At 40.4% G+C, this 23,148-nt stretch overlaps 1 protein-coding gene across 10 annotated transcripts in view; it reads left to right on the forward strand.

Annotated features, from left to right (window-relative positions):
- Positions 1 to 23,148, forward strand: part of Cdk5rap2 (CDK5 regulatory subunit associated protein 2) — a 215,737-nt gene that overhangs the window by 118,691 nt on the left and 73,898 nt on the right. For 7 of the 10 annotated variants that reach the window (XM_074051141.1, XM_074051145.1, XM_074051151.1 and 4 more), the window contains 2 exons: positions 21,106 to 21,201; positions 22,945 to 23,120. In XM_074051141.1, the coding sequence (XP_073907242.1) occupies positions 21,106 to 21,201; positions 22,945 to 23,120 (272 nt within the window). The remainder of the gene's footprint in view (positions 1 to 21,105; positions 21,202 to 22,944; positions 23,121 to 23,148) is intronic. The other 3 variants (XM_074051146.1, XM_074051148.1, XM_074051149.1) reach the window with 1 other exon arrangement.

The following is a 23,148-nucleotide window of genomic DNA, read 5'->3' on the forward strand; positions in this document are numbered from 1 at the left end:
AAATGTCCCATTATGTCCTTTGGAGAACACAGCGTTTTCCTCTGCCCACTCTAAGATCTTAATACCAGCCGCTTCAGATTTGAGTCATTTGTCAGATTGCACTTCAATTTGATGTTCCCTGTGAATAGCCTTGTCCTTTATCACTCACTTCCTCATCTTCCCCCAGATTGGGATGGGAAGATCCGCATAGGAAAGATGGCATGCCCACTATAATTTGGAGCAGAGCGAGGAGAGGGAGTCAGGGTGAGGGAGACGGTGGAGGGGAGCCTGCTGTTCCCTGAGAGGTATATGGGTCTCCTTCCTTGAGAAACAAACAGGCAGAAACAAACCAGAAATGCTGTTGTCCACATTGTTTGCTGAGCAGCAGTGCTTGCTGAGTGGGGGTTGGGCATGATGCCTGCTCTCTTGGAGCTTATAAATCAGAAGAGGAAAGAGATTGAGGAAAAGCAAATGTATTTTGTGATTTTGAATTTCAGAAAACAGAGAAAAGAAATGACCCTTAATTCCATCACTTTAAAACAGCCACAATTAATTAACATTTGGGAATTGTTCTACACACTTGCACTGTGATATACTTATATATCCTGATTTTTCTAGCTGTTACTAAGTTGCAGTACCTCCTTCCATCTTAGGAATGCACTGAAATTGAATGGCCTCCCTCTTGTTGGAAATGTAAATTGTTTCACTATTTTATGATTTACATATCGAGTGTCTTTGTACACAGTCTTTTTCTGTGTCTAGGACTTTTTTCCTTAGACTACATTCCAAGGTACATAATTACTAGGTCAAAGGACAGATACAGATACGCAATAAGCATAAAATTTATTTTCAGATGCTCTCCCTCAACATTTTTTAATTTGAAAAAGGGTAGAAATAGTTTGGAGGCCCTGGTAGAGTTTGCCATGCTTCCTTTCAAATGACTTCCCTAGTGTGGAACCACACCGGCAGTTGTAAGGATGCTATTTCCCTGCATGCTGACAGTTCCCATAGAGAACAGCAAACAAGTGGAACACCAAGTACAGATGTCCTGCTGTCTTAATGTGCATTTAAAAGTCTCTAATAAGGTGCCCCCATGTTCTTGTATTTATTTGCTGGTTCTTACTTGCTGTTACAGGGGAATTTGGTTGCAAATCACTCTACAGGAGTGATTTTGGCAGGGTGCCATTAGGGTGGCTAGCATGGAAGACCATGATATGTATAGCATGTGGAACTCGCACTGCTAGGTGATTGGGTTTGCAAGAGACACAGGTACTGGAACATTGCAAGTGCTTAGAAAGGATCGGTTACTTGATTGTTATTTGGTTGTTATTTGCTTGTATTGTTGCATTGTCATTCTTAGGTGTGGCTATAAAATCAATATTTCTTTTGGTATGGAATGAAAACATGGATAAAAAAGCATAATTTAATTGAGCTCAGATATTTGTAGAGCTGTCATGTTGAATAAGAAAATAGATCTTGTGTGATTCTAGAGGACCCAGAAATGATACTCAGAAGTAGAGGGCACTTATTAAATATTCTGTTAAGGGTAACAGGATATAATCTGGTTTGTCAGAGTAGATTTAAAAGGAGGAACTTTCTAACAATTTGACTTCATATGTTATCATGAGTTTTACATGATTGTAAAGCCCTTGGCATAGTGCCTGACCTGTAGTAAGTACTCAGTAAAACACAGCTATTTCATTTCTTTTCTTTCTTTTTTTTTTTTTTTCAGTAGGTTAGTGGCAGATTTCCTGGAGCTCTGCTCAGAATTATCATACCAACACATGGGGCAGTACTTCTAAAGTTGAACAGGCTTTTGAATTTCCCAGGGATGTTAAGAAAATGCAGCCCAGCACAGGGCCTGACTGCCTACATTTCTGACAAGCTCCTGGGTGATCCTGCTGCTGATGCCCTGAGGAACACACTTTGAGTAGCACGAGCAGAAGTAATCCTGAAAACTGTCTGGTTCCAGCCCTTGTTTTGAAAACATCTTTACTCATTCTTTTGTTCTTTCAAAAGTGTTTTATAGAGCAGTCGTCATGTGAACACTGTGAACACAGACATGGTACTGCTCTGTCTAGGGTGTAGCAGAGAGAAGCAGGGAGGCAATTGCAGCAGAGCAGGCGAAAGCAATGATGTGGGGAACGCAGAATCCTAAGGGAGCCTGTGGGCCAGTGCCAGCCTGCCTTGAGGGGAAATTATTCCAAGGGGAAGGAGAGCAGGAGAAAAGAGCAAGAGGCAGCAGGGAACCAGCAGAGAACAGAGTGGAATTTTAAGGAAGGAATGTTTTAGAGGGTTACATACTCTAGCAGATAAAAAGGAAAAACAGCCGAGGATTTCCAGTGAGTCACATGTCCTGTGCAGGTTCATGGGAGTGAGAGGGATAGAACCACTCAGTGGATAAGGCTGATGAGGAGTGAGGAAATGGAGAGAGCCGACTGGCATCAAGAGGTGTAGAGGTCACTTCACTAGCTGGGGGCAGGGCTGAAGCAGAGCCTGGGTATTGTGACTCATAGTTCTTTCTGGCACCTTGCTCTTTGTCTTTGAAAATTGCTAAGTCACATATGGCATTAGGGACAATTTCTCTCTGTCTACAGCATTTGATATCTTGACCCCATTGCTGAAGCTGAGAGCTTACTTTTAATTTTGACCAAGTCAGCAGAGGCCAAGAGAAGTGAAAGTTAGTGCTTGTGTCAGTGTTTTGAGTAATGGTGTGACTGTGGTCCTGGAAATGCAGGGTAACTGATGCTTTAGCTGTCTCAGCGTGGAGTGCGGTGTTAAGGACAGATATTCAGCTCAGCTTAGGGGAGTCCTTCTCCTGTGTGCAGTGTGAGGGAGGAGCTTCTCCATACTACCTCCCTTGCCCCATGTGGATTTTATCTCCTGGATTAGATGGTCTTCAGGGACCTTTATGGTCAATTTCTGGACAGTCATGGCTGCAAAAACTACATTGCAGAAGGTGAAGAGTGACCCTTCTCACAAGTTTGGAGAGGGACAGAGTACTCAGTGACCAGACTGTTGGGGAATTTAGGAGGACTTAAGAAAAAAACAGAACACAAAAGATAGAGAGGTCTGGCTCATTAATCAGTGGTAGAGTGGTTACACCGCATGAGCAAAGCCCTAGATTCGCTATCTAGCATGACAAAAACACCCAAAAAACAAAAAGGGTGAGAGAGACTTTCCCCTCAACATTTTATTACGAAAAACCTGGACATAGCAAAGTGAGAGGAATTTTATAGTGAGTACCCATGTACTTAATTTTTAAAAGTAAATTTATTTTTTAATTGAAGCATAAAAGTTATGCAAATTAGGGAGATAATAATGGTGGTGGCAGCAGTTTTCTGCAGGGCTGAACAGCTGGAGAAGGTGATCCAGAACTTTGTGTTGAACCCAGATGAGAAGACTTTCATCATGAACATCGTCATCCAGGGCTGTGTGTGCGGTGCTTCCTAGACCACAGCCAGGCTTGTCTTGAGAAGCTGGTTTCCTACCAGGTTATACGCAGATAGCAGCACCGAGTTCCACAGTGGATCCTCCTCTTCCAGTCTGTGCCTGCAGGACCTGAGGGCCACCAAGTCAGGTTCCAGTTATTGACCCCTTGGAGGCAGTGACAGTGGCTCACTCAAGCCCTGCCTCACCAAACTTTACCTCCTCTCCCTCCATGCTCCAAGAGGAAGTACCACTTATTACCATTGTGATTCAGGAAGAATCAGGGGATGAGGAGAAAATGAATGTCATTTCTGTGGAAAAGAAGTTGCATCTTTTTCACAGAGAAAAGGTTGGCATCAGTCACCCCCTGCAGGAAGTCACAGCAAATATCACAGCCTGCTGGTCCTCAAGAGGTACCATGTTTCCATCCATCAGCACAATTATGTAGCAACCCCTATACTAGGAAGGACCATCTGTCTGCTGACAGCGCTAAGGTAGACAGTGGCAGGTCTACCTGCCACTCAGATGTGGAGGAGAATGATCAGATGAGGACAGACAGTGTCTTGGAATACCAGAGGAAAAGCAAGCTGAAATGGAATTTTTTGTCCCCTTTGACCAGATCCCAGAGTTGGAAACAATGAAAAGGCCCCCAATGTAGTTGTCCTGAAAGGCCACAGCAAATACTCTATGCATCCAAGCAGTGGAGCACAGACTCATTTCTGAAAAGGACTTTCCTGGGGCTGGGGGTGTGGTTCAAGTAGTAGAACACCTGGCTAGCAAGCATGAAGCCCTCAGTTCACACTTATATAGATATATGAAAAGGACTTTCCAGGAAGCACCAGAGCAGTTGAAACATAAACTGGACTGTCTTCAGAATTCTGGGTGTAAACTGACCTATTCAGAGGAGGATCTGGAAACACTCATGATTTCTCACTCATTGCTAAGGGAAAGAAGGGAAAAGGTTCTATGGGAAACTTGAACAGAGACATGGGACTCTGAGGCAAGGAAGCAACAGTATTGTGCCGGCATAGACTCAGCAGACTTGTGTCCAAAGACTGAGCCCTTAGAACAAAGGGATCTCATCTTATATGTCCTTGCAAGCAGGTTACAGACGCAATAAAAAACAAAAACAAAAACCAAAAAACCCAAAAAAAACAAAACAAGGTTTAACCCATGTATGGTTATGTGCAATTCTATAAGTTACTTTACCCTAGTGCTAAGTGTCCCGCTACTCTTAGTACTATGTGACCTTCTTCATGTTTGGGTTCTTTAGGTTTTATCTCTCTGCCATGCCATTCTTTCTTCTCTGCTACTTTATCAGAACACAGGCCTGTCTGTTTCTCTTCTGGTCCTCCCTGCTACATTATTCTTCTCTTTGATGCTTGGACCCACCTAGGGTCAAAGAGCATCATCTTGATTTAGGGGTTTGTATTTTCATAGCATCATTAGATGGGTGGCTCTTTTTCTCTCTGTAGTGGCCGCTATCATGGTCCTGATAGACTATAATACCAAGGGAACCAGGCAGGGTAACATCAAACATGCTCCCAAGACAAGACCCATAGCTTCTATCAGGGTTCTGAACCCACCCAAGGCAGAGAACCATCTGCCAAACAGACTGTTTGGGTCCTATCCTTTCCACACCTGTATGGGTACATGTGCCATCTTGCTGATATTAGTGGCAATCTCCGTTACTGCTTGACTGTTGTCATCTATGTGGAGGCAGCAGTTTGATTGGATGAACTTGCCACATACTCCCCCTTCCTCTGCTAACAGATAATCCAAAGCCAGGCGATTTTGTTATATAGTGGCTCACATTTGCGTTTATTGCTTGGCCAGTAGCTCTAGGGCAGAGAGGCAGTCTGGTTGGTAATAATTTCCATGACTGCCTGTAACCTAATAATTCTGTTGAACATATAGATAGGGGTCTGGTAACCCCAGCTCCAATCCTGTGCCCATGCGGCTGCTATAGAGGTCTCAGTAATCCTCTAGGGAGGCCATTTGTCTTCTCTCCATCTCTGTCAGCCCCCCACTTCGAGGTCCTTTTTGTTCCATGCCCCAGAGTTTCATAAAGGGGAACCCACAGCTGTTCCCCCTTGGAGGTTGGGCAAGAGGAAGAACCTAGGCTGGATAACTCCTATAGTACAGCTTCTCTTCCAGGTCCTAGGGAGTTTGGTATAAGCTTGCTTACCACATATTCAAAATAACCCATCTGGTGCCCTCCACGACACCAGGTCAATATTGGTGAGGTTATTCTAATATTTTCCAATTTCAAGGATGTCTTGGAATGGGTTCGCCTCGCCGGTAGTAGAACAATTTAAGAGGCTGTCATTGGTTGGATAATCACGACATTGATTGGGAACCATTTTCCATTGGGCGCAATGTCCAATACCATTTAGGCTCATCAAGCCACCAGGTTAGATTAGTCCCATTCCAAGAGAGTACCCTTTTACAAGGGGTTCCCCCACCCACTTTTCATACTCTTACCTGGTTCTTTTGATACATTCTTCCCCAATTACGTCTGATGTGAGACTCCTGGTCTAAGGTCAGTTACTCTTATTGTCTAGTTACAGATTTATTCTACAATAAAAGTTGGTAGGCATTTAAACTGGTCCCTTTCCAAGGCCATTCCTCACTCCTGAGGGCAACTCCGCACACCCAGCAGTTTGAGACATTTAGTTCTTTAGCATTCCTTTCTGCCAGGTCTACAGAAGGATTTTTTTCCTATTGTTGGAAGGTCCATTCCTTTGTTTAATTTGTCTCTGATTTTATTGTACAGTGGCCCAGTGCTTTGAGAGGCAGCTGGCACTGGTTTGGGTGAGAGTGCCTTTACACCTGGTGTGCCGTCTCTCCAACAAGTTGTTCCCAAGCTATGTCCTGGACTCCCCCACCATCAGAGCTTCCCCAATATCCCAAGTAAGCCCAGCAGATGCATTCTCACCACTTTCCATGACAAATACAGCCTGCATCGTTCCCCTTACTCTGGGACTTCCAGTATCACCTACCAGCAACCTTGCAAACCTCAGGAGTATATGAGCCAATGTAATATCTGGCCTGTTGGCGGGTGTATGATATAAAGTATGGCTATGTGGAGGTCCCAACAAAGGCTCTCTTATAACATTCAGTACATGGGGGGAACCTTGCAAGGGCCAACCCAAAAGGTAAGAGTCCAAATGTATAGAGGAGAGCAGGGTTGCATCCCATGTTGGAGCTTCCGCCACGTGTAGACTAGTGAGCTTCTGGAGTGACTAGAGCAGGACTGTTGCCCCATTGTTCGTGGTCTCCTGTTGTCTCCTAGGAAGTGGGGTCCTGTTGAGGAAGGGGGCAGGTGTTCCGGAGGGTGATCTTGCATGGTAAAGTTGGGTCAGGGACACATTCCCACTCTGGAGAGGCTGGCTTTAGGCTGTGGTGGATCCAGGGAGCAATTTTTGCTACTTTAACTGCAGTAGGGATAGCTAAGATAACAACAGAAGGACAAAAGGGCCCCTCCAATGGGGTTTTAATGGTTGAACATTTTATTCTTTTACCCAGTGTCTTTTGCTTTCTTCTTCTTCTTTTTTTTTTAACTGAGTATCAGTATATATGTTCAAGAAAATGCGTTGTTTAAAAAAGTTAAAACCACCATCTTTAAGTATCAAAGGACATGTTTAGAGCCAGAAAAATAGTCATTTTTGTCTCTATAAAAGTAAAAGACCCTGTCTATAAAAGTATGAATTTGTTTCTGGAAGGGCTTTAATGCCAGATGGCCACACATGTATAAGAATCATTTCCTTAGTCCTCTCAGCCTTGGTTATTTTTGAGAGGTCTGACATGAGTGACTCCATTTGATCTTTGACGGTATTACCCCTTGTCTCCAAGCTGCTTGTCTCTGAGCAGTTTTCTCTGAAGATCTTTTTCCCATCCAAGTACTAACCAGGCTTGATCCTGCTTAGCTTCTGAGACTAGATGAGATTAGGTGCCTTCAGGGTGGTATGGCTGTAGACTGAAGATCTTTCTTGATTGGTCATTTTCTTTCTTCATCATGAGAATTTGCTTTCCTGGATTTTGTTTGTTTGTTTGGTTTTGGTCCCACATTGGGATAGTGGGGGGGAGTAATGAGCAGATCAGGTGGGAGTCAGTGCCAACTAGACCCTTTTGGCCAAATTTAAGCAACAGAGAAGCTTAGAAGGAGTGGCTCTTAGGCAGTGGGCTTCTAAACAAGGACAATATAAAACAAAATCCAACAAAAGCAGATGTCTAAAAAGCTAACCTGGTTGACACATAAGTACTCATTAGAGTCATTTTTTATGGACTTCATTGTAAATGCCTCAGAAGGATCACAACTGTAATGATAAAAACTTAAAAGAGCCATGGTTAAAATTTTGATGGACAATTTGGCAACTAAAAGAATAGTATATCAGTACCATTAACTTTGTTACTGTGTTTATCTAAATTTTGTATTTTAGAAGGCTTGATATACTTGAAAAACACAAATATATTTAGTATACAGGAACCAGCAACAGCATCAAAGCTCTAAGGAGGTTATATATACATGTTAGTTTAGTTGTTGCTGTTGAAGTAAAACCTTAGATTTTCTCATAAGTTGTTTGCGTGGGGGGAGCAGTGTCAGTGACCCCAAAATGCCCAGTCACAGACACATATAGGATACTGACTGCATTAGAATCAACCATGACAATAGTTGTTTAACCATGAAGTCATCTAGAAAATTTTACATAAACAAACTCTTAAATGAACATGACTCGGTTACCTTAGTAGTCAAAATCCTGACAAAAATTACCAGAGAACACAGGTGAGTATTTATGGGGACTAAGTGTGGAGTTAGGAAAGCTAATGTCCAAGAATCATGTCTCAGATGTTGATAAGGGATCACATCCCAGATTATTGACATTAACACATGGCTCATGACATACAGCAGGATCCCACCAAACTGCAGTCAGTGGAGCCCCCTAAAATAACAGGCCAAGTCTGGCCATCCTAGTCCAAAAATTCCCTCCACCTGCCTTGTGGAAGGAATAGGACCAACATCTCCACTCTGTTGACTCCAATAAAAACTGGAGATCTTGACTTCTAGTGTAATGCTTCATTTTGAGTTTTTTTTTTTTCATTTTTCTTTTATTATTCATATGTGCATACAAGGCTTGGTTCATTTCTCCCCCCTGCCCCCACCCCCTCCCTTACCACCCACTCCACCCCCTCCCGCTCCCCCCCTCAATACCCAGCAGAAACTATTTTGTCCTTATCTCTAATTTTGTTGTAGAGAGAGTATAAGCAATAACAGGAAGGAACAAGGGGTTTTGCTGGTTGAGATAAGGATAGCTATACAGGGCATTGACTCACATTGATTTCCTGTGTGTGGGTGTTACCTTCTAGGTTAATTCTTTTTGATCTAACCTTTTCTCTAGTTCCTGGTCCCCTTTTCCTATTGGCCTCAGTTGCTTTAAGGTATCTGCTTTAGTTTCTCTGCATTAAGGGCAACAAATGCTAGCTAGTTTTTTAGGTGTCTTACCTATCCTCACCCCTCTCTTGTGTGCTCTCGCTTTTATCATGTGCTCATAGTCCAATCCCCTTGTTGTGTTTGCCCTTGATCTAATGTCCACATATGAGGGAGAACATACGATTTTTGGTCTTTTGAGCCAGGCTAACCTCACTCAGAATGATGTTCTCCAATTCCATCCATTTACCAGCGAATGATAACATTTCGTTCTTCTTCATGGCTGCATAAAATTCCATTGTGTATAGATACCACATTTTCTTAATCCATTCGTCAGTGCTGGGGCATCTTGGCTGTTTCCATAACTTGGCTATTGTGAATAGTGCCGCAATAAACATGGATGTGCAGGTGCCTCTGGAGTAACAGTCTTTTGGGTATATCCCCAAGAGTGATATTGCTGGATCAAATGGTAGATCGATGTCCAGCTTTTTAAGTAGCCTCCAAATTTTTTTCCAGAGTGGTTGTACTAGTCTACATTCCCACCAACAGTGTAAGAGGGTTCCTTTTTCCCCGCATCCTCGCCAACACCTGTTGTTGGTGGTGTTGCTGATGATGGCTATTCTAACAGGGGTGAGGTGGAATCTTAGTGTGGTTTTAATTTGCATTTCCTTTATTGCTAGAGATGGTGAGCATTTTTTCATGTGTTTTCTGGCCATTTGAATTTCTTCTTTTGAGAAAGTTCTGTTTAGTTCACATGCCCATTTCTTTATTGGTTCATTAGTTTTGGGAGAATTTAGTTTTTTAAGTTCCCTGTATATTCTGGTTATCAGTCCTTTGTCTGATGTATAATTGGCAAATATTTTCTCCCACTCTGTGGGTGTTCTCTTCAGTTTAGAGACCATTTCTTTTGATGAACAGAAGCTTTTTAGTTTTATGAGGTCCCATTTATCTATGCTATCTCTTAGTTGCTGTGCTGCTGGGGTTTCATTGAGAAAGTTCTTACCTATACCTACTAACTCCAGAGTATTTCCTACTCTTTCTTGTATCAACTTAAGAGTTTGGGGTCTGATATTAAGATCCTTGGTCCATTTTGAGTTAATCTTGGTATAGGGTGATATACATGGATCTAGTTTCAGTTTTTTGCAGACTGCTAACCAGTTTTCCCAGCAGTTTTTGTTGAAGAGGCTGCTATTTCTCCATCGTATATTTTTAGCTCCTTTGTCAAAGATAAGTTGCTCATAGTTGTGTGGCTTCATATCTGGATCCTCTATTCTGTTCCACTGGTCTTCATGTCTGTTTTTGTGCCAGTACCATGCTGTTTTTATTGTTATTGCTTTGTAATATAGTTTGAAGTCAGGTATTGTGATACCTCCTGCATTGTTCTTTTGACTGAGTATTGCCTTGGCTATTCGTGGCCTCTTGTGTTTCCATATAAATTTCACAGTAGATTTTTCAATCTCTTTAATGAATGTCATTGGAATTTTGATGGGAATTGCATTAAACATGTAGATTACTTTGGGGAGTATGGACATATTTACTATGTTGATTCTACCAATCCATGAGCATGGGAGATCTCTCCACTTTCTATAGTCTTCCTCAATCTCTTTCTTCAGAAGTGTATAGTTTTCCTTGTAGAGGTCTTTCACATCTTTTGTTAGGTTTACACCTAGGTATTTGATTTTTTTTGAGGCTATTGTAAATGGAATTGTTTTCATACATTCTTTTTCCGTTTGCTCATTGTTAGTGTATAGAAATGCTAATGATTTTTCTATGTTGATTTTATATCCTGCTACTTTGCTATAGCTATTGATGATGTCTAGAAGCTTCTGAGTAGAGTTTTTTGGGTCTTTAAGGTATAGGATCATGTCGTCTGCAAATAGGGATATTTTGACAGTTTCTTTACCTATTTGTATTCTTTTTATTCCTTCTTCTTGCCTAATTGCTCTGGCTAGGAATTCCAGTACTATGTTGGATAGGAGTGGAGATAGTGGGCATCCTTGTCTGGTTCCTGATTTTAGAGGGAATGGTTTTAGTTTTTCTCCGTTAAGTATAATGCTGGCTGTAGGTTTGTCATATATAGCTTTTATAATGTTGAGGAACTTTCCTTCTATTCCTAGTTTTCTTAGAGTTTTTATCATGAAATGATGTTGGATCTTATCAAAGGCCTTTTCTGCATCTATTGAGATGATCAAGTGGTTTTTGTCTTTGCTTCTGTTAATGTGGTTTATTACGTTTATTGATTTTCGTATGTTGAACCACCCCTGCATCCCTGGGATGAAGCCTACCTGGTCGTGGTGAATAATCTTTTTGATGTGTTGCTGAATTCGATTTGCCATTATTTTGTTGAGGATTTTTGCATCAATGTTCATTAAGGAGATTGGCCTATAGTTCTCCTTTTTGGAGGTGTCTTTGCCTGGTTTTGGGATAAGTGTAATACTGGCTTCATAAAATGTGTTTGGCAGTTTTCCTTCCCTTTCTATTTCATGGAACAGTTTAAGGAGGGTTGGTATCAGTTCTTCTTTAAAGGTCTGATAGAATTCAGCAGAGAATCCATCAGGTCCTGGACTTTTCTTTTTGGGGAGACTCTTGATTGCTTCTTCAATTTCATTTTGTGTTATAGGTCTATTCAGGTGATTAATTTCCTCTTGGTTCAGTTTTGGATGATCATATGTATCTAGAAATCTGTCCATTTCTTTTAGATTTTCAAATTTATTTGAATATAAGTTCTCAAAGTAGTCTCTGATGATTTCCTGGACTTCCATAGTGTTTGTTGTTATCTCCCCTTTTGCATTACTGATTCTACTAATTTGGGTTTTTTCTCTCCTCATTTTAGTCAGGTTTGCCAGGGGTCTATCGATCTTGTTTATTTTTTCAAAGAACCAACTTTTTGTTTCATTAATTCTTTGTATGGTTTTTTTGGTTTCTATTTCGTTGATTTCAGCTCTTATTTTTATTATTTCTCTCCTTCTATTTGTTTTGGGATTTGCTTGTTCTTGTTTTTCTAGGAGTTTGAGATGTATCATTAGGTCATTGATTTGGGATCTTTCAATCTTTTTAATATATGCACTCATGGCTATAAACTTTCCTCTCAAGACTGCCTTAGCTGTGTCCCATAGGTTCCGGTAGGTTGTGTTTTCATTTTCATTGACTTCTAGGAACTTTTTAATTTCCTCTTTTATTGCATTGATGATCCATTCTTCATTAAGTAATGAGTTATTTAGTTTCCAGCTGTTTGCATGTTTTTTGTCTTTACTTTTGTTGTTGAGTTCTACTTTTACTGCATTGTGGTCAGATAGTATGCATGGTATTATTTCTATTTTCTTATATTTGCTGAGGCTTGCTTTGTGCCCTAGGATATGATCTATTTTGGAGAAGGTTCCATGGGCTGCTGAGAAGAATGTATATTGTGTAGAGGTTGGATGAAATGTTCTGTAGATATCTACTAGGTCCACTTGATCTATTGCATATTTTAGATCTTGGATTTCTTTATTGAGTTTTTGTTTGGATGACCTATCTATTGATAATAATGGAGTGTTAAAGTCTCCCACAACCACTGTGTTGGCGTTTATATATGCTTTTAGGTCTTTCAGGGTATGTTTGATGAAATTGGGTGCGTTGACATTGGGTGCGTACAGATTGATGATTATTATTTCCTTTTGGTCTATTTCCCCTTTTATTAGTATGGAATGTCCTTCTTTATCTCGTTTGATCAATGTAGGTTTGAAGTCTACTTTGTCAGAGATAAGTATTTCTACTCCTGCTTGTTTTCGGGGGCCATTGGCTTGGTAAATCTTCTTCCAGCCTTTCATCCTAAGCATATGCTTATTTCTGTCGGTGAGATGAGTCTCCTGTAAGCAACAAATTGTTGGATCTTCTTTTTTAATCCATTTTGTCAAACGGTGTCTTTTGATGGGTGAATTAAGTCCATTAACATTAAGTGTTAGTACTGATAGGTATGTGGTGATTCCTGCCATTTAGTTATCTTAGTTGTTTGAAGGTTTGATTGTGTGTACCTAACTTGATGTTACTCTCTACTGTCTTGCTTTTTCTTATCCTATGGTTTGGTGCTGCCTGCCTTTTCATGGTTAAGTTGGGTGTCACTTTCTGTGTGCAGGATCCCTTGCAGAATCTTTTGTAATGGTGGCTTTGTGGTCACATATTGTTTTAGTTTCTGCTTATCATGGAAGACTTTTATTGCTCCATCTATTTTGAATGATAGCTTTGCTGGGTAGAGTATCCTGGGGTTGAAGTTATTTTCATTCAGTGCCCGGAAGATCTCACCCCACGCTCTTCTTGCTTTTAATGTTTCTGTTGAGAAGTCTGCTGTGATTTTGATGGGTTTACCTTTGTATGTTACTTGTTTTTTCTCTCTTGCAGCCTTCAATATTCTTTCCTTAGTTTCTGAACTTGTTGTTTTAATGATGATATGTCGTGGAGTAGTTCTATTTTGATCTGGTCTGTTTGGTGTCCTGGAGGCCTCTTGCATTTGTATGGGAATATCTTTCTCTAGATTTGGGAAATTTTCCGTTATTATTTTGTTGAATATATTACGCATTCCCTTCGCTTGCACCTCTTCTCCTTCTTCGATGCCCATGATTCTCAAGTTTGGTCTTTTGATGGAGTCAGTGAGTTCTTGCATTTTCTTTTCACAGGTCTTGAGTTGTTTAATTAATAGTTCTTCAGTTTTTCCTTTAATTACCATTTCATCTTCAAGTTCTGAGATTCTGTCTTCTGTTTGTTCTATTCTGCTGGATTGGCCTTCCGTTTTGTTTTGCAGTTCTGTTTCGTTCTTTTTTCTGAGGTTTTCCATATCCTGGCTGTTTTCTTCTTTATTGTTGTCTATTTTTGTCCTGAGTTCATTTATCCATTTATTCATTGTGTTCTCTCTTTCACTTTGGTGTTTATACAGTGCTTCTATGGTTTCCTTTATTTCTTCTTTTGCTTTTTCAAATTCTCTATTTTTATTGTCTTGGAATTTCTTGAGTGTCTCCTGTACATTTTGGTTGACCCTATCCAGTATCATCTCTATAAAATTCTCATTGAGTACTTGTAGTATGTCTTCTTTTAAATTATTCTTGTGGGCTTCATTGGGTCCTTTGGCATAGTTTATCTTCATTTTGTTGGAGTCTGGCTCTGAGTTTCTGTTCTCTTCATTCCCCTCTGGTTCCTGTACTAATTTTTTGCTGTGGGGAAACTGGTTTCCTTGTTTTTTTCTGTCTTCCTGTCATTGTCGTTGGTGTTGTTACTGTCCCTGTACTGTGTGTAATTAAGTATTTTCTAGCTTGTAATAATAACAATGGTAATAATGAGAATGGAAGAGTGAGCTGAGATGGAAAGCAAGAAGTTAAAGAAAAGGGGAAAACAAATATACAGACAAGAGGGAGAAAGCAGAACAAGGTATCAGACAAGAGAGTTTCAAAGGTATAAACAGGGAGTGTTAGTGTACTAATCGACAGTAAGCTGAACAGACAATAGAGTGACAGAGAGAGGATTGAAAATCAAAGATAAAAAAATAAAAAATAAGTATATGAAAGTAATATCTATTTATAAAAATGAATTAAAATAAAATGGAAAATAGAAAATTAAAAAAAAAAAAAACCAAAAAACTTCCAAGTTTATATGCAATGCAATTTCAGTCTTAATAATTTGGATGTCCGTCTCAATCTCCAGTCCTGGAGTTGGTGCCTCAGATGTTGTTCTGTAGTTGTCTCATCAAAGGGGATGCATAAAGTAGAACAAAACTACACTCACACACACACAGAAGAAATAAATAAAAAAAAAAAAAAGCCCCACCAAGTGTTCCCAGTTCAAATACAATACAGTTTCAGTAAGTTTTTTGGCTTGCAGGTGTAATTCGGTTGTTCTCTCATCAAAGGTAGGGAGAAAAAGAAAAAAAAGCGTCTGGAGGCAGTTCTGAGAGTGGTATCTGCAACTGTGGCTCGCCTTCCTGCTGCTCTCAGCCTGTAGCTGGCGTTATTTATGCAGATCTCTGGGGTGAGCTAGCACTCACCTGGTCCCACAGCTTTGTTTGCTCAGAGTTCTCCTGTGCGGGAGCCTCTGCTACAGGCTTTCCCCTTTCCAAGCACTGGGAAAGGTGACACTGCCCGGCGTTGTCAGGCCTGCGTGTTTATTTACAGTTCATGTGGGAAGTGGGTCTTCCCTCCTCTCACAAGCGTCCCCGCTCCTGGTTGCTGGGCGCGCCCCGCTCCCACCAGAGCCTCTCCGGCCCGCCCGGCTCGTTTATTTACAGTCCCGGGAAGGAGTCCCTTCCCCCAATCTTCAGCGCTCAGGGCGCCCCACCCTCTTTCCAGCGTGTCTTAACTGTTCTTATTGCTTAGTACTCAGTTTCTCTTTTTTTCCCGGGTGGAGGTCAGTCTGTCCAGGGGGCTATGCTGCTCTGGCCCAGGCTTGTCTGTGGGGCTACCGCGGTACCGCGAAGCTCACCTGGTCCGCGTCTTCCCATGCCGTATGGGCGCCGGCCACTGGCGGCCCCGGGGGCCCTCCTCGTTTCTCCGTTTAACGTGAAGTGGAGATTCTCTGCACCGGCTGGAGATGTGGAGGAGTCAAAGTTATGCCTTTTCTCAGTGATTATGCCTGCAAAGTGTGTCTCCAGCGTCTCTCCAAGATTTCACTATAGGAGGCTCGCTTTCTGCTTCCTACCTGTAGCCGCCATCTTGGAATTCTCAGAATGACCTTGCCCAAATGAGTAATGACCTTTGGGACTTAAGATGTGCCTGATACAGCAGTTCTTTTTATCAGAAGAATACCCAGTCAGCTTTTCCACTTACTATACCATTGCGATGATACATGAAAACTGAACCAGGCACAGTGGTGTACACCTGTAACTTGAGCATTCAGGAGGCTGAAGCAGGAGTATCCTGAGTTCCAGGCCAGCTTGAACTACATAGCAAATCCTATCTGCTACTCTCCACCACCCAGAACCCAACCGCCGTCCCAGAACCTTGAGTGTTTTTTTTTTTTTTTTCTGTATCCTATTTGGAGGGTGCACTTTGGCTTTGTTTTTTTTCCTTTTTTAAACTTTGCTTTACATAAGTAAATCTGTTTCAACCCTCGTATCAGTGCAACAGTACTCCCTGTGCTCAGCTGCCTCTTGCCTCTCTGTGTTTTAATAAACCCTTGTTGTCTTGATAAATTTGTAGATTGACCTCTAGTACCAAAAATTCCTGACAGTTATCTTGACGAAACAAAAACCATTTTAAGACAGTTTTTTGTAAATGTTATGAAGAATAATATAATATTTTTAAGATAGCCTTGTTGTTATGAGCTTAGTGAATTAAGTTTTAGTTTAACATCAGTACATTAAATTTTGGCCTTACAAAACCTTTAATGTAACTGGATTTTAGTTCGACTCAGTCACTTACATAAGCATTTATTAGTTCTATCTTTTTATGACAGCTTACTCTGTATCTTTATGACAACTTATTTTTTTTTTATCTTTTAGGGGAGCTTGTCTTTATCCTTTTTTTTTATTTAAAAATATTTTTTTAACCTTTTATTTTTTAAAAACATTATCATTAATACCTTATATGTATTTTTTGTTACTTGTTGAAAATAACTCATAAACCCTTTTAACTTAGAGCCTTGTATTTGTATTGTAAAAACCAGAAAGAAAGCAACCTTAAAATTATTTTTATATAAAAACAATTTATAGAAAGCCCATTTGTTAAAAGACCCATGTATTAAAATAGAGAATTAAATCACAGATTTTATTTACGACAGAATGAAACAGGCTAAGGTCAAATTTTAACTATCTAAATTTTAAGATTCCTGCTGTAGATTGTGCCCACCCCCCCTTCTTTTCTTCTTCTTTTTTTCTCTGCTGGTCTGAGCCAGAGTGTTAACCCCTGAATGCCTGCATCCTAGTGAGACCTGATTGAAATAAATTTGAAAACCAGTTTTCTTAAAAGTAGGAGAACAGAGTAATAATTTTTTTACATTGACTGTATAATAAGAACCATCCTCAAATGTTTACATATTCATATGTAAAAAGCTTAAGCAGTGTATAATAGAGCTCTTTAAAGTGAACACCCTGGTTTTTTGTTACCTTGAATATCACTTTAACCTTATAACAGCAGTTTAAGAACCATTTTGAAGATGTTTGCACACACACACACACACACACACCCACACACACAGATACACAGACACACAGACACACACACACACACAGACACACACACACACAAGTTTTGTAAATTAAGCATGCCAGAAAAATAGTGTAACCTTAAACATACATAAGATGAGCTGGAATTTCAGGAGCAAATTAAATTTTGCCTAATGCTTTAAACAAACTGACACACACACACACACACACACACACACACACACACAATATTAGCGTGCACTCTCAAAACAAGAAAAAACTTTTAATTATACCCAGAGGGCTATCTGGTGGAATGGTAGATGATGCATCTGTTCTCTTGTGAGTCTCCCTCTTTGGAGCTCAATTTTTGTTACCCATCCCTTAACCTCGGTTGTGGCTTTTTCCTGGGAAAAATTCCTAATTCCTGGAAGTGTCTCACATACTTTCACCCCACTCCCTAAACCTGAGAGACCTGGTTTTGCCCCAGGTAGGGTTACTAGGGGGTCTCTGGGAGGTGATCAGTCTCCCCTTCTGCCTCTTAAGGCAGGCCTGAATTCAAACCTGGGTTCTTACCAGTCTGACGGGTGGTGCTCCCATCGCTGGTTCCTGCGCCTCACCAGGTTCCCTTATACTTCTGAGGCTTTCACCCCAACTTGCTGAGAAGACAAGTCTCTCCTCCGGATCAAGCTGTCCTTTGCTGTCTGGCGGGATCACTTCTCCCAGTGGTCCGGGGGAGCAACCTGATGACAAGGGAGGCGAAAAGACCACAGTCTCTGTAATCCTGGCAATGAGCCGTCAAGAAATGTTATGGGAAACTTGAACAGAAACACAGGACTCTGAGGCAAGGTAGCAACGCTTTATTGTGCTAGCACAGACTCAGCAGACTTGTGTCCAAAAGCTGAGCTCCAAGAACAAAGGGGTCACCTTTTGTACCCTTGCAAGCAGGTTACAGAGGCAATAAAAAAAAACAAGGTTTAACCCATATATGGTTATATGCAGTTCCATAGGCTGCTTCACCCTAGTACAAGTGCTACTATACCCCTAGTGCTACATGACCTTCTTCACATTTGGATTCTTTAGGTTTTATCTCTCTGCTATGCCAACCCTTCTTCCCTGCTACTTTATCAGAACAGAGGCCTGTCTGTTTCTTTTCTGGTTCTCCTCCCTGCTACAATTTCAAATGCATGGTCAATGTTCAACCTCATAACCTTGCCTGGATCTTGGGACTGTAATATTTAGCCATAATGTGAACTGCCTCAAGTGGGGTTTTAGGCATGAGGGAACCCCTTTATGCTTGCTATCTTTTTTTTGCCCTCTTTAACAGATTTTTTGTTGGTTTTGTTTTTTTGAGACAAGAGCTTACTATGTAGGCAAGGGTGGCCTTGAACTCATGATCCCGCCTCCTCAGCCTGTACAGATTTGTATTTAGGAATTATTTTAAGGACATCTTAAAGTTTACCCAGTTTTCTGTATAAATATGGCCATTCAATGTAAATAACTTTAAAAAACATTCATAACAGTTTTACAAGATTTCAAGCCAAGTACTATAAACCATAATTTAAAAAATTTAAGTACATTTCTCTTTTAAAAGTTAATTTCTTCCCTATTGTTTTTAGAGTTTTTTTCTTTTCTTCTTCTTTGTTTGTTCTTCTTTTTTTTGGTGGAACTGGGATTTGAACTTAGAACTTCACACTTCGATAGCAGGTGCTCTACTGTTTGAGCCACACCTCCAGTCTTTTTCTGTTGTTTTTAGAAAAAATAAAATAACTGACAAATATATAATTGAGCCAAATCTTAAAAAAATCATCATATTAGTGGGGTACCATGTGACATTTTGATACATGTATACATTATATAATGTTTAAGTCCATCTTCTCAAATATTTAACCACTTATTATGAAAATTCTGTCTTTTAGTTTTATGACGTGTACATTATTGTTATCTGTAGCCATCCTTCTGTGCAATAGCAGAAGTTTTTTGCTTTTATGTAACTAACTCAGAACCCATGGATCAACCTCTCTGCAACTCTCTCTCCCCTACTCTCTCTTGCTCTGGTTACCACAGTTCTCTCAACTTCAGTAATTTGAGATTCCACTTATGAGTGGGATCCTGTAATACTTGACTCATCAACTAGATTCTGGCAACATTTCCCACCTGTGCACCATCACTCCATCTTTTTTTAAGTTGAAATTGCAAACATCAGCATATTTTCCCTAACTACTTCAGCATGCATGTCTGTAGTTTTGATAAATGTTTATAGCTACCTTTTCTTTTAAGGTCTTATTTATATACGATGAAATGTATAAACTGTGCACTTACATTGGTTAAGTTTTACAACTGTGTGCGTCTATGTGACCCACAGCCCCTTTCAGATCCCTTGTGTTCCTCCTTGTCAGCCCCACCCTCACCTGATCCTAACTGCTCCTCTGATTTTTGTCCCACTATAGATTAATTTTTTCTGTATTAGATTTTCTCATGAATGGAATCATACAGTATTCTCTTGTGTGTAACTTTTTTTTCACTCAGCATAATGTTTTCAAAATTCTTCCATGTTATGTGAATTAACAGTTCCTTTGGATTGCTAAGTTGTTTTCCACTGTATGAATATATTACAATTTATTTATTCATTCTGCTGTCAATACACACTTAGGTAAAGGGTGATATGAACATTCATGCACAGGTCTGTGTGGACATGCATTTTTTTCCCCTTGCTAAGTGTCTAGGAGTAGGAATCCTGGTTTATAAACTTTTAAAGAAATTACCAGTGCTTCAGTTCTGCATGCCAGAAATTACACCAGGTTGAGAGAGGGGAAAAAAAAATTGCCAGTCCTTTTCCAAAGTGGTTTAATATTTTTATACTCCAACCAATAAGTTTGATAGTCCTAGTTGGTCTATATCACTTGAGGCTGTTTTAGTAATGAGAGAAGAAGCCAGTGGAGAAAGAGGGTTCCTTACCTACATTTGTCAAATTTTATGCCTTAGTAAGTGTATATGTGCATGTCTACTATGTTTAATGCTTGGTAAGATTGTAGGAGAGTAGGAGCATCAGTTCTCTTTGAGCTGTTGTGGAGACTTGGATGTGGTAGGTTGTCTGTGTTCTGACCCTGTGCAGTTTTTATAAAGTGACATTCTAAAGTCAGTTTGTTTTGTTTTGCTTCTAACAAAACAAGGTTTTTCTTCTAAGAAGACGATCAGAAGAATTTCAGTTGGGCTTGGAGAGTTACGGGTGTAACTGACTGAATGTAAGAACTCATAGAACAAAACTTGATATGGAACCATAAGTGTCTCATGTACAGCTTCACAACAAGTGAACCAGCTTTCTGCTCACTGCTTCCTCAGTGAGATGAAGCTTGATGTGATTTTGAAGCAACTTTGATTGACTCCTTTCCTGGGCATAGCTACCATTCCTCATGAGTAGAATTTTTGCTTCTCTGGAGGGCTGAGATCTTTCTTGAGAACTTGGTACTGTCTGTTCTGGAGAATGCAGGATGCAGCAGCTTTTCTTTAAAGCATTTGAGATTTATGCAATCTCTATAAGTAACTGTTCCTTATTTTCAAAAGCATGAAGTTATCATCAGGCAAGCTTGATACTCTTCTCATTAGTCTTGAGGACTTTTTGTCAGCAAAATGACAGTGTTGCTGGTACTGCCCATCTCTGATGTGTGACAGTCTAACAAGAGGTTTATGCCCTGTGCTAAATAAGGGAAGTGATGAATAAATTGGGCACACCATAAATTTCATTTACTACGTTTTTTGCTGTTTGATATTTTCAATTCCATCAATAGCTATTTTCCAAAATCTTGTTACTTTTATGTAATCCAAAAGTGGATTTAGCAAACGCAGAGATGGCAGTGGCACAATCAGACACTATATTCAATTTATAGCAGCATAGAAAGACCACACAAGGGCCAGGGAAATGCTGTTAGTTATTTCTTGCATTTCTGTCCTTAAATTATACTTGATCCCAGCAGCTGTGTGTGATTTGCCAGAACTAGCAACTCTGACTTTGGTTAATTTTTGTTTCATGGCTTTGGCATTTGTTTCTGTCTATTTTTTTGTTTGTTTTTTGTTCTGCTTAAAAAAAGGCATCAGTGACTTACTCATGCATATTCATGCAGCACACTTTTTTGGGTTACATTTTCACACCATTCTATGCTTCACATAGCTTCTGGCTAGCAAGGAGGACGAGGACACGATCAAAATTGAGGAGGATGACGAGAATAATTTCCAGAGTGACCAGCATTTGGAGCAGAATAATGAGGTAGGAACATGGCAGTTAGCTCCTTATCTCACTCACCCCCCGACCCAATCCAAGCCAGTGGGTGTTCTGTTTATTCCGCCTGTATTGAGTGCCTGCTGTATGTCAGTGGAAATTGAAGAGACCAGGTCTCTTTTCTATCAGAAGTAGTAATGAAACATGAGGACAAACATATAGTTGCAGATAAAAATGAGGTGTTTATGCAATGATAGAGATTGGAAATTGGAATTGGATAGATGTTTAGGAGATGTAATCTGACCCATTCATTCTGTGCATTGAAAACAGGCCGTGAGGGAAGATAATTTATCCAGGAGACAGAGTTAGCAAGTGACAAACCTGGGACAAGAACCTTGTGTCTAGGTTACTGTGAACTCTCAGATATTTGATTGCAGTATAGGGGACCCCAATGGAACTGAATGGTCTTCTACAGCCTCCTAATTTGGAACTCAGATAGGTGTTATCCTGGCACTGTGAGAATTTGACCCCCATCCACATAGAATGCTATTCTAGTCACATTTCTACTGAACACTTGGAGTAAACAGTCTCCAAGGTTGAAAGAACCTGAAGACTGAGATGTCATAGGAGATAAAGGCTACAAGTTTGACATTTTGGGTCTTCGGTGTATTCAAGTTAGTGGAGTCCCAAATTAGAGATCCTAAAATGTAGATAGTTTCAGAGAGCAAAGCAATTGAAAATGGTTTGGAATCAGATAAAACTGGTTTTGAGTCTTGGCAGTGGCACTATAATCTCTGTGGCCTTCGTTACCCCTTGTTTAACCTCTAAGTGTGAGTTTTCTCATCAGTGAGCATAGTAACATTTCTGTTTAGGATTGTTGTGATACTTTATAGAAAGGCATGTATTAAGGTCTTAGTAAAGGATAATAATTATTTTTAGTATTATATTCTAGACTTTTCCTTCTTGCTTGTCTGATGGATTTAATAATCAGATTGGTCATAAACAGGGCCCTATAGAGAACTGTTCATTTGTGTGGGTCTTGTTTTCCATTTAAAAAAAATCTTAATCATTTTTCCAGTGTGGAGAGATGGGTGTGATGACCAGTGTGTATATCACTATAGTAATGAAGTCAAGAGGAGTTATTTATAGACTGGCAGAAGAAATTTACAGCTTTGGATAAGGGAGAGAGAATGCTAATTGCAGAACCTCAGGACATGCCCAGAACAGGCCTTAACTAGATGCCTCTCTGATGCCACCCCTCTGGGATCCCCAGTGACCTAAGAAGGTGGATCCGTAAATAGCATCTCCATGGGAATTAGAACTCTCCACCTTCCTAGTGAGGCACACCAAACCCATGTAAATTAGTACATGTCTGTAAAGTAAGATGACTTTCTGTTTATAATGAGGAGGATATGTTATAATAAGTGTCCAAAGCATTGTTGATACATGGATTCTATACCCTTCTTAGGAAGAACTTTTAAGGAGTGGGAGTGGAGTGGGAGAATACTTAACCTGACTCAGTCTTCTCATTTCACTCTCTGGACCATGTCAGGAGGTAGACAGCATCACTGTCTCCACTGTACAGGGAACAGAGTGAGGAGAAGTAGCGTAAACATCTCCCTGCCTTATAGTGAGTGCCTGCTTACCCCTCTTTTCCCTCTTCTCCCTTTCATTTTCCCTCTGTGTACTTGAACTCACTCATTTACCATCCATCTCCATTCCTTTTCTGTCCTCCATGTATTCCTCCCCTCCTCCATATTCCTTTGTTTGACCAAGTGCTTTTATTTGCAGATTATGGAGGACTATGCCAAGGGAGGCTGCAAAAATGGACATCTAAGGCACATGGATACCAATATTTTAGACTGTGATGAGGCCCACAGGCCTGGAGACCAGAGCCTAGAAAGCGAGCTCCTGGGCCTGCTTGCCCCTTTCTTCCATGAGAAGGCCTCATCATTGCTGCAATCCAGGTAGATGTGGGTTCAGGCATCGCTTTGT

This window comes from Castor canadensis, chromosome 13, assembly GCF_047511655.1.
Source record: "Castor canadensis chromosome 13, mCasCan1.hap1v2, whole genome shotgun sequence".
NCBI lineage: Eukaryota > Metazoa > Chordata > Mammalia > Rodentia > Castoridae > Castor > Castor canadensis.